Source organism: Nematolebias whitei, chromosome 22 (assembly GCF_014905685.2).
Source record: "Nematolebias whitei isolate Nwh7 chromosome 22, NemWhi1, whole genome shotgun sequence".
Lineage (NCBI taxonomy): Eukaryota > Metazoa > Chordata > Actinopteri > Cyprinodontiformes > Rivulidae > Nematolebias > Nematolebias whitei.
In genome coordinates, this window is record NC_056519.1 from 1,074,183 (window position 1) to 1,085,254 (window position 11,072).

Sequence of the window (11,072 nt, forward strand, 5' to 3'; positions counted from 1 at the left end):
TCCCTGTGATGGACTGAGACCTGTCCAGGTGTCCCTGTGATGGACTGAAACCTGTCCCTGTGTCCCTGTGATGGACTGAGACCTGACAGGGTGTCCCGTGTAGACCAGTGTAGACCAGTGTAGACCAGTGTAGACCCGTGTAGACCAGTATACCCTGAGATGACTTGTGTTGTGACTTGGTGCTACATAAATCAATTGAATGACTCCATTTAGTTTGTTGCAAATAAGACATGGGGGGGGGGGGGGGGGGGACCACAGCAGGTCTCTGCCCGGGGCCCCTGTTGCGGGTCAGACCGGCCCTGCTCAGACTCTCACTCTATTTTCAGCAGATGTTCAGAGGAGCTCAGCTGTTCTGCATCAATCATTAGACATACCCTGCCCCCTCAGAGACCCCGCCCCCTCAGGGACCCCCAGACCCACAGCAGAAACTCCAGTCAGAAGAACCTGTACCAGGTTCTGTTAAAGGTCCAGGGTCTCTGAGGCCGTGCTGGAACCGGCTCTCAGACTGAGATCTGGACCTCGTGGGTCTTCTCTCCAAACACCTCGGCAGTCTCTGAGGAACCTTGAGGAACCCCTAAAACACTCAGGACTATCAAAGCCTGACCTCTGATGGACCTGAAGGCCAGCAGAACCTTCTGCTCCTTCAGGGATCCACGAGTCCAGATCAGGAAGTTCTGGAGAACCCTGAAGGCCCCATAAAGTTCTTCAATGAGGAGACTGGTTTACCTTTCATGAGCTTCCAGACCAACAGAGTCACGTGCCCCCCTGTGGCCCCGCCCCCTCCCCACCTGTCCAGGTGAGCCCCTCTTACCGATGGACACCAGCCGGATGTGCTCCCTCTCCAGGAACTCCAGCGCCACGGACACGTTCTCCAGCTTCATCTGCCGGAAGTTGGGCCTGGCGTGGTACTTCCGGTACATGTTCTTCTGGCTCAGAACCTCCAGCAGGCCCACGAGCTTCAGGCCGTCGCTCAGGTCCCGCTGCAGGTCGTGGATCTTCTTGTGCAGGACCTTGAGGTGCTCGTTGCACCACCTGGTGAAGGTGTTCTGCTGGATCTTCTTCCAGGGCGCGTCCTCCGCCAGGTCCTTCTCTGTGCACGGCAGGTCCTCCTCCTCCGAACCGGGCCCGAACTCAGGAGGGACCTGCTGCTGGGGGGGCTCCAGGAAGCTGCCCATCATCATGGTCCCACAGAACCGAACCGAACCGGAGCCGTGGACAGGTCCAAGCAGAGGGAGGGAGGAGCGGGTCCGGACTCGGTGGGTTCGGGTCGGGACTCCTGCAGCTTCAGGGTGCCACAAAGTTCTGTTGCGGGTCCAAACGGAACAGAACCGGGTCTGGGGTCCAAGTGAGTCAGAGGTTCGAGCAGGGTCCGCGTCAGTCTCATGGACTCTCAGGAATCCCCCATGACCATAAAGAACCGAGTCCGGATCCTCCGAGGTGGGGGTCTGGCAGGTCCTGATTGGACCTCACACGGACCGGGGGAGGGGGTCCGGCACCAGGACCCGGGCTCCAGGACCTCCTGACACCGATATTTTTAGACTTTCTAAAGCGGGCAGGTCCGGTTCCGACCCGCTCCGAACCCGGACTAACAGAGACCGGGTCTGGGAAGTTCTAATAAAAGTCTAAAAGAAAACCGGTCCTGAAGGGGGTTCGGGTCGGTCCTGTGGGCCCGTGATGGAGCTGCAGCGCCCCCTGCTGTCTGCTCTGGTTCTGAACCTTGTCCCAAACAGAACCTCCAGAACTTCTTGGAAATAAAACTACTTCCGGTATATTTCAGAATAAAACCAGAGTTTATGAAGAAAACCTGAACCTGTCCCCAGAGAGTCCCGGTCCTGTTTGGACCTGCAGCTGGGCCCTCAGAACCAGCAGAGTCCAACCGGGTCACTGGAAGTTGGACTCTAATTTTTTTATTAAGAACTCCAATTTACAGAGAAACAAAGTGAAACATCCAAAACATAAAATCCAGATGAACGAGACGCGGATCAAACCGTTCATGAGCAGATTTACTTTTTAATAAATTAAGACTCAAAACTTTTCAGGTCATTTCCCCAAAGACATAAATTTGGATTCAACTTTAAAAAAAATCTACATTTATGAACAAAAAACTTTGATTAAAAATTATATTTTAGAGTTTTGAAAATAAACAACAAATTGTGTTATTGTTCAAGTCTGAGCTGGTAGTTCAATTCCCGGGGCCTGGAGCCACGCCCACATCCTGCTCCAGAAGTCCTGAGTGACACGATTGAAGAAAAGATGATGCGGTGACTCCTCTTCATCGCAGCAGTCTGAACTTTAATGTGGTGGATCTTTTAAATGGACTTCCTGAACTTTTGGAGGAAGTGCAGAAGAGTTTTGTTCCCTTGTAAAATCTTCCAGAATAAAGTGCCGATCGATGTGAGCAGGTCCTTCTGTGTAACTCCTCGTGAGCTTGTTGTGAACAGCTGATCGGACCAGGGGACGTTCTGGATGAATCAGATCTTGAAGCAGATTCAAGACGTGCTGCTTCGATCAGCTCGTTGTAGATCCTGATGCCACAAACGAGATTAAACTTCAAACACAACTCGTTGAACGATCGCTGGAGACCACTTCCACCACTGATCCTCCTATGTTCTGGGGGGTAGGTGGGTTTGTTCCTTCTGAAGTCCACGACTCTCCATCTTCTTCACATTGATGTGAAGGTTGTTCTCTTTGCACCAGCTCTCCAGGTGTTCCACCTCCTGCCTGTAGCTGGACTCATCATTGTTTGTGATGCATCCCACCACCGCTGTATCATCTGCAAACTTTACAATGTGACTGCCTGGATGGGTAGCTGCACAATCATACGTGAGCAGAGTAAACAGGAGGGGGCTCAACACACATCCCTGAGGAGAGCCAGTGCTGACGGTTATGGTGGAGAAGTTGTGGATCCTCACTGACTGTGGTCTGTTGGTTAATATAGTGCTGGAATTGTATATCTCTTCTCCTCATCTCCTGTAAAAGTTTGTATAATCTACAATAATAACTTTGCTGATGTCACCACTAAAAACATCCCCAATTGTAAATTTAATATTCATTTTATTTATTTGTTTTCGGAGCAGCTTTCTCTCCGTGTTGTACCCAGAACATTCCATAGTGGCATGTTGAGCTGTTTCAGGGAGACTGCTGGTGCATTTGTCACATAGTCCCGTTGCACATTTACCAGTTATTTTCAGAGATTTATTAAATCCAGTGTGTCCGGCTCTAATTCCAGTAATTATTGATTCTAATCTCCTGTTACTTCCTGTTTTCCTTGTATAACCTGCTTTTTCCTGTATGTTGTGTAAATGTCTTCCTGTGTCAGTTATGTCCCAGTTCTCCTGCCATATTTCCTTAATATATGTATTTATTATCATTTTACATTCGTCTTTACATAGTGGTATGTCGTAATTATCATTTTTTAATTTTTCTGCCTGTTTTGCTCAAATGTCTGCACCTTCATGACCCTCCACTCCCACATGTGCTGGAACCAAAGTCTGTATATAAAACGTGGAGGATCCTGTTAATTACGTCTTTTTTTATTTGAATTGATGCTTAATAAAGCGGCCATGTTGTCTGATGCTATTACACATTTTTTATCATCATGTCTTTCTGTCCACTCTAAACCCACAAGTATTACTAATAATTCTATGAGAACACCGTCAAGTTATCGGTTGTTCTTTTCTTTATATTTTGGTTTGGGATGTAAATTGCTGCTCCAGTGCGTCCTGACTCCGGATCTTTGGAGCCACCTGTAAATATTATAATCTTATTCCCATATTGTTTATTGATGACTTGTTGCACTAATAAATGTTCTGAGGTGTGCTTGCCTTTATTTTAATTAACTGGTGTAAAGATAGATCAACAGAGGGGTTAGTAAAAAGCCAGTGTGGGATGTTAGGAAGAACTGTAGGACATGTTTAATTCATGTAATCCTGCATACGCTGCTTTTATATTCCATGTCCAGCCAAAACTATAGATATCTGTTTTTTGATGCTCCCAACATTCTTGTATTATTTGATGAATAGGATGAGACTGACCATGTCCTTTAACAGTAACCCCATTTACCAACATTTGCTTTAATCTGAGTCTTAAAGGCATTTCCCCACTTCTACCTGTAAAGCTGGTGACGTTCTAAAAGCTCCACTGCATATTCTGAGCGCTTTTGATCGTTCTATATCAAGAAACTTTAAATTTGAGTTTCTCTCATTTCATCCACCTTTTCTTTCTTCTTCCGGGTGGAGGGGGAGGAGTCTTCTGCATGTTTACCAACAGGAGATGAAGCACAGCCAATCAGAGTCAAGATGGTTTAGTAGGATGATGACGTCATCAGCAGACAGCAGAAACACCTGAAGTTTTTCCAACGTGCAGGTGCAGCCTCTGAAACCAGGAAAATGTTTTTAAACACTTTAATGAACTTCATTACATGTGGCCCCGCCCACTGTGACCATTACCAGCTGACAGTGGACCTGGCTCGTGACACAAAGTTTTACATTTTCTTCTTAATTTAAACGAGTCAAAGACATTCAGAACATTTAAATCAACGATCTTTAATGTTCCAGTCAGTGTGTGCACAAACAGCTGCTCCACGTAACGATGGGTCCAGTGGTTCTGAACCAGTGGTTCAACCATCTGGACCCAGACGAGACCCGTTAGTCTCATCACGGTCCGTCCGGCTCAACACAGAATAAAACCATAAAACAAACTTTCTCTTCTTTTCCTGTCCTGACGGGGACAACAGGAAGTGATGTTTCCTAAAGTTTCAGTGTTTGAGCCGATCCGGTCTCTTAGAACCAGAACCAAAGGAAACCCCTGAGCGGCTGGCAGTTTGCCAGCTGCAGGTGTGTCCAATCAGACAGGTGACTTATGAAGGTGTGGCTCAGCAGGGCTCAGTTGGACGGATCCTGGTACCGGGCAGCCATGCTGTTGTGGGTCTCTTGCCTCCTGTGGCTTCGTGTGGTCACGCTGCAGACAGGTGAGCAACACCTGAAGGTTCTCTGAGCTGGAACCTGACGGAAGAGCCAGGGAAAGTCTGGTGGGAACAGTTTGTTGGGACTGCAGAGAAGTTCTGAGGGGAGTTTGGGTTCAAGCTCCTGTTTCAGGTGCAAATCTGGCCAAGACCCGTCTGGTTCTGATTATATGAGCTCTGGGTACCCTGGCTTGTCCTGGGTTTAGGTCTGGGTTTAGCTGTTTAGCCTGGTTTAAAGGTTTCCTTGTTTCAGGTGGAAATCTGAGTCTGACCCAGAATCAGCTGAACCGGACTTTGATGAACCAGACTTGGCTGCAGCACTCCTTCTTCTCAGGATGGTTCGGCTTCAGCGGTGAGTTCTTTAAGGTGAAGTCTTTGGTCAAACTTTGCCCACCTGTCGGGTCAGTAAGCTCACCTGCATCAGGTGTTTGTCCTCACCTCTTTGTTTGGATTCAGAGGTGGCGGGTAAGCGCTCCTTCCCCCCTGAGCAGGAGATGGAGACCAGGATCATCGGGGGTCAGGAGGCCTGGGCCCACTCGTGGCCCTGGCAGGTCTCCCTTCAGCTGTCATCCATGCCGGCCTGCGGGGGAGCCATCATCGGTCCGCAGTGGGTCATCTCTGCTGCCCACTGCTTCAAAAGGTCAGAGGTCAGACCAGTAAGTTCGATCCCTGAGGGAGGGGTCAACTTCCTGTCACTTTGTCTTCACTTCCTGTGATGTTCCAGGTACAACAAGGAATCTCTGTGGAAAGTTTTGGCAGGACGGCACGACCTGGATAAGCCTCAGGAGCCCGAGGAGCAGGTGGGGAGGTCTCTGGGTCTTCTGGTTCCTCCAGAAGTCCAACCAGCTCAAACCGCTTCACGTCATGTGAACCAGATTCTGTTTTAGATCCTTTAGATTCAGTAAATCCAGTCTGTCGCGGTTAGAAACTCTTCCCTGATTTCAGGATTTAGTTCAACATTCTGGTTCAGGTGTGCTAAAACCTAAACCAGCTGGGGACTGGAGCGGCTGTGGCTCAGTGGTTTGAGCAGTCGTCCTCCAATGAGTTGGGGTTTGATTCCACCAGCAGTCACATGTTGAAGTGCCCCTGGGCAAGACACTGAACTTCTCATTGCCTCTGACGTGTCCCATCGGTGTCTGAATGTGATGAGGCTCTGATGTGTGTGTGTGTAATTTTATTAACTTTTTACTTAAACAGGCAAATCCCACTGAGATCACAGATCTCTCTTTGCAAGGGAGGCCTGGTCCTGAAGGCAGACATGTTCTTAGTCTGTGGGAGGAAACTCACGCAGCACGGAGAGAACATTCAAACTCCACAGAAAGACCCCAGCTGGGGATTGAACCCAGGACCTTCTTGCTGTGAGGCAACAGTGCTAACCACTGAGCCGTCGTGCATGTGTGTGCACAGTAGAGTTGTATGAGTGTGTGTGGAGGTAAATGAGGGCACAGAGTTGTGAAAAGCTTCGAGTGTCTTGATGTACAGTCCAATGACCATTTCAAACCTCAGCTTTAGATTTTCATCTGTAAAAAGATGAAAACCAGCAGCTCTAACCTTTCAGTTCATTTTATTCCTAAAACTCCAAGTCGCAACAGAAGTCGTCTCAGGAACTGAACAGAAACATTCATGTATAAAATAATAATTTAACAGAAACATTCATCTATAAAATAATAATTTAACAGAAACATTCAAATATAAAATAATAACTGAACATTATTTATCTGAGGAGCAGCTCTGAGTTTAACTCCATCACTGAACTCTCATGTTGAACAAGCATGAAGGCGACAGTGGGAAGAAAAACTCCCTCATGAGGAAGAAACCTTTAGCAGAACCAGGATCAGGACAAGAGGACCATCTGCTTCCACCAGCTGGGTTTGAGAGGAATAGATACACAATGGCAGGTCAAGAATCAGAATAAAGATTTGTTTACTTCCAGTTTTCTTTCTTCTCAGCTGGTCAAGGTCTCCCGGATCATCAGCCATAACGGATACGATCTGAAGACCAAGGAGCGCGACGTGGCTCTGCTGAAGCTTGAGCGTCCTTTGGTTTTCAACGAGTTCGTCAGACCCATCGACGTCTGGATGAGTCCACTGCCCGACCTGCTGAAGTGCACCATCACCGGCTGGGGTTCCACCCGAGAGAGTCAGAGCGTTTGATTTGTAGAAGGACCAGGTGAACTTGGGTCAGAACATGAACCCGATCTCTTCTCTCATCTCCAGACGGCCCTCGGGTTAACAGACTGCAGGAGGTGAATGTGACCATCCTGTCGTTGGATGCCTGTAACGAGTACTACAAAGACAAGATCAGACAGTCCATGTTCTGCGCCGGGAAGGAAGAAGGAGGCGTCGATGCCTGTCAGGTAGACTCAGAACTGGACTCGGAACTGGACTCAAACCAGCAGATTTTAAAGCTCTGGGTTGGAAATTAGGAGGTTTACAAAGATTTGTCATTCTGGATAACTTTATGATGAACTGTGGCATACCATAAGGCTGAATACTTGGCACCATTAGTTTTCTGTTTAAATACTAGATCTTAATTATAAAGTTTGCACACTTAAAGCCTCATGCCTCTCAACTGTACTTGCAGTATCTTTATAAATGTCACACGTAATCTTCAATAAAGTGCTTTGTAAAGTTTCAGTCATGATTTAAACCCTGTTGGTTCAATCCCCCCAAGATGCAGGAATCCAGAAGCAACGTTTATTTTATGATCTCTTGTACGTTTAACCCTGCGGATAAGCATCAGGCAGATCCTCTTCAGCTAAAACCCACTAAGGTCCAGTCAGTTTTTCTGGTGTTACCCTTACTTTTTGACTAGACGTCCCTTCAACAAGCTAATCCATCAGTAGTTGTCAGAGGTCCAGAATGATCTTAAGAACAAGGAGCATGATGTGTGCCTTTGATCTCATTGTTCTTCATGATCTTGGTCCCCTATGGTTTCAGGGGGACTCGGGAGGTCCGCTGTCGTGCTTTACCGGCACCAGACATGAGCTGGCGGGTCTGGTGAGTTGGGGAGTTGGATGTGGTCGAGCCAAAAAACCAGGAGTTTACACCAAAGTCCAGGAGCACGTTTGGTGGATCTCTGAGATGATGAGTGAGTATTCAGATACCTGCAAATCCTTTCCCCACTGGACCACGAGAGTTCTGCCTTGAACCGTTTGTTCTCTCGTGCTCAGATAGCAACGTTGGATTAGAAGAGGATTTCGCAGAGGAAGGTGTGTTCCAAGTCCAAGATCCAAACGCTCATCTAATTTCTTGACAAACTGACCTGCTTTGTGTCGTCCTTCACCTGGGCTGCAGAGGACAGGTGTGGGAAGCAGCGGCCTTCACATTGTGATCGGACTCCAGGTCTGGCTGGGATCTCTGTGTCCCAGGGTAGGGGGATCCAGGTGGACAATGTGACAGAGTCCTGTCCTTTCTCCTGGCCATGGATGGTCAGTCTTCAGTCCAACAGGAAGCACTACTGCAGCGGTGTCCTGATCCACCACCGCTGGGTTGTCACTGCCAAACACTGCAGTGTCAGGTGACCCGCCCACCCTCCAGGTAATCCTCCAGCACCACTGCTTGGTCTCAGACTGACACACTCCTTCATGCAGTGCTAAGGAAGATGTGGCTATCCTTGGACTCCATGACATGAATGAGAAGTCGACGCAAACCATCCTGGTGGAGGACGTGATCAGCCCGATGCACGACGCCAGCTTCCCCCCTCAGTCAGACCTGTCTCTGCTCCGCCTCAGTGTCTCTGCTAAACTGGGTCAGAAAGAGCTCCAGTCCTGAACTTTTAACTTGGATTTAACCACTTATTGAACTAACAAGTATTCTGGTTCTGTCTCCAGGCCCAAAAGTGTCTCCGATTTGTGTCCCAGTGGAGGACAAAGAACTGGACAACAGTTGGACTTGTATCACAGCTGGGTGGGGAAAAACTAAAGCAACAGGTACCTTCCCCTCTTATGGTTCTGATCCGCAAACGTCCGTGTGCTGAGAAGAGATGGACCAATATGCTGCTGGTGCTGAACGTACCGGTCCACCTGAGCAGAACATCCAACCGTCAGCTCCAGGTGGATGGGTCCATTCAGCAGCCTCGGGCGTTGTTCTGAGGAAACTGACAAACAAACAGCATTGCATTAAAGTGTAGAATGGGGCTTTTCACCTGGCAGCCAGGGGGCCACATGTGGCCTGCAGGTGAGCTCTGTCCAACACGTTTGTTTCAAATAAAAATGCGGTTTAAATCTTAAATTAACCCTGACCTCTGCTTACTGTGGCCCCTGAGGAGCTGAAGGTCAGCATTAGCTAATGTAGCATTTTGTAGCGCCAGCAGGTTTGAAAAATGGTAAAAACTCCGTGGACTGTCAGCCTGGATGCAGATTGTTCTTCCTCCACTGATGTCGTGGCTGGTAGGGTTCTAAGAGCGCAAAGTTAAAACCTGCAGAACATCAGCTGAAAAGAAGCGAAGGCTAGCTCAAAGTTAAAACTACCAAAGAATCTCAGAACCCATGCAAAAAAATTCCAAGAATCAGGTGTGCACGTTTTGTCTGTGGGACGTTTTGATCATGTTCTTGTGAACATACATGAAAAACGGGTAAAAAAAAAATGGTGTGACTCTTTGACTTGTCTGATTTTGCTCTGTAGAGAACATGAACCCCTCCAAGCTGCACCAGGCTGAACTGGCCCTTGTCAATGAAACTGACTGCCACCAGAAGTGGGGGGACTTCTTTACCGACGCTCACATCTGTGCACACCCCGCGGGCTCCGCTTCCTGCATGGTACCTCAGCTGCTTCAAGACCAGTTCTGTTCGGAGGCTGAACGATGTAACACTAAGGCTTGTCTCTGCAGGGCGACTCCGGGGCTCCTCTGTTCTGTCAGAGGCGGGACACCTACTTCCTGTTTGGCGTAGTGACATGGGGCAGCTGGCGGTGCAACGCCGACAAGCCATCGGTCTTCACCAGAGTCCCCGAGTACAACTCTTGGATCAAAGACGAGACTGATGACCAGTAAATGCCTGAAGGCTGAAATCTGGACCGGGTTTACGGCCCTCAGTTCTCAAACTGTTTTTTTTAAAGAATAAAGTTTCTGAGCAGGTTCTGGCTGCCGGGTCTTTTCTCAGCATAAAAGCAGTATTTGGGTCTGCATCGGACTTGGTCTCACGAGTCAGGAGGGTCTAACCCAACTGATCACACACTGAAAATTGTTGAGGACGTTTGCGACGAGACGTATTGTCACTTCCTGTTTTCTCTGCTGGAGTAATTCGTTTGTAAAATTGATAAATCTAGAAAACAAGACTCCGTTCTAGTTCAAACACCCTCCGTACAGTTTTTTTCTACTGTTGGATTGTTCTTGAAACACCTTTCAACACTTCTTGGTTTTTATTGGTGTACTGAGATCTACTAGCACTTGCTAGCTTTTTTCCCATTAAACCTTTGATTTACAGGTTAATCCCAAAGAGTCTCAGGAACTTAAAATGCTGCTGCTTCTCTCCCTGCTTCCTGTTTTCTCTTGCTCCGTGGTCAGATGTTTAGTTCCTCCTCTGCCTCCTTTAGTGGTAATGATACATGTAACAAATGTAGTCCTATGGTCGCTTTGGAGGAGAGGCTGTCTGAACTGGAAGCTCGGCTCCGCGCTGTAGAAAAACCAGTAGCTAGCCAGGTCCCCTTAGACAGCGTGGAACCATAGAGGCTAGCTCCCGTTAGCGGTCCTCCAGCAGACCCCGAGCAGCCGAGACCCCAGGCCGGCTGGGTGACGGTCCGGAGCAAGCGTAGTGCTAAGGCTAAGCCCCCAGTTCACCACCGACCCGTTCATGTTTCTAATCGATTTTCCTCGCTCAGGGACACCCGCTGAGAAGCAGACCCTGGTTACTGGAAGCTCCATAGTCCCAAACGTGTCTTTAGGGACTCCAGCGGCCATAGTCGGCGGTAATGACACCCGGTTCCTCTAATCAGAGGTCACTAAAATTAATGCTGCTTCTGTGTGTGACTTTGCTAAAACCATGTGGGACTCCATAGTTTTCTCCGGCCCCATCTCCAACCTGACCAGCGATGACATGTTTAGCCGTATGTCGTGGTTTAACCGCTGGGTGTCCAGGTGGTGTTCTGACAACGACGTGGGCTACATAGAT

General features: G+C 48.3%; 3 protein-coding genes and 1 long non-coding RNA gene across 4 annotated transcripts in view; 2 read left to right on the plus strand and 2 right to left on the minus strand.

Moving 5' to 3' along the window:
• LOC119428422 (filamin-C) overlaps positions 1-1,414 on the minus strand; it is a 92,610-nt gene extending 91,196 nt beyond the window's left edge. The window contains exon 1 of the mRNA XM_037696103.1: positions 812-1,414. Coding sequence (XP_037552031.1) covers positions 812-1,181 — 370 coding nt within the window. The 5' untranslated portion in view covers positions 1,182-1,414. The remainder of the gene's footprint in view (positions 1-811) is intronic.
• Positions 1,415-4,947: 3,533 nt separating this feature from the next.
• Positions 4,948-5,431, plus strand: LOC119427984. The gene is made up of 3 exons (XR_005187677.1): positions 4,948-4,969; positions 5,217-5,315; positions 5,420-5,431. It is a non-coding gene; the product is annotated as an uncharacterized LOC119427984 (long non-coding RNA).
• A 26-nt stretch (positions 5,432-5,457) lies between these two features.
• On the plus strand, positions 5,458-10,030 carry ovch1 (ovochymase 1). The gene is made up of 10 exons (XM_037696104.1): positions 5,458-5,603; positions 5,688-5,763; positions 6,913-7,102; positions 7,180-7,319; positions 7,903-8,053; positions 8,136-8,174; positions 8,308-8,482; positions 8,556-8,713; positions 9,589-9,722; positions 9,794-10,030. Exons 1-10 carry the CDS (start codon positions 5,458-5,460, stop codon positions 9,953-9,955), a joined length of 1,371 nt encoding a protein of 456 aa, XP_037552032.1. The 3' UTR covers positions 9,956-10,030.
• Positions 10,031-10,118: 88 nt separating this feature from the next.
• Positions 10,119-11,072, minus strand: part of stab2 (stabilin 2) — a 57,976-nt gene continuing 57,022 nt past the window's right edge. Inside the window, exon 61 of the mRNA XM_037696106.1 lies at positions 10,119-10,127. Coding sequence (XP_037552034.1) covers positions 10,119-10,127 — 9 coding nt within the window. The remainder of the gene's footprint in view (positions 10,128-11,072) is intronic.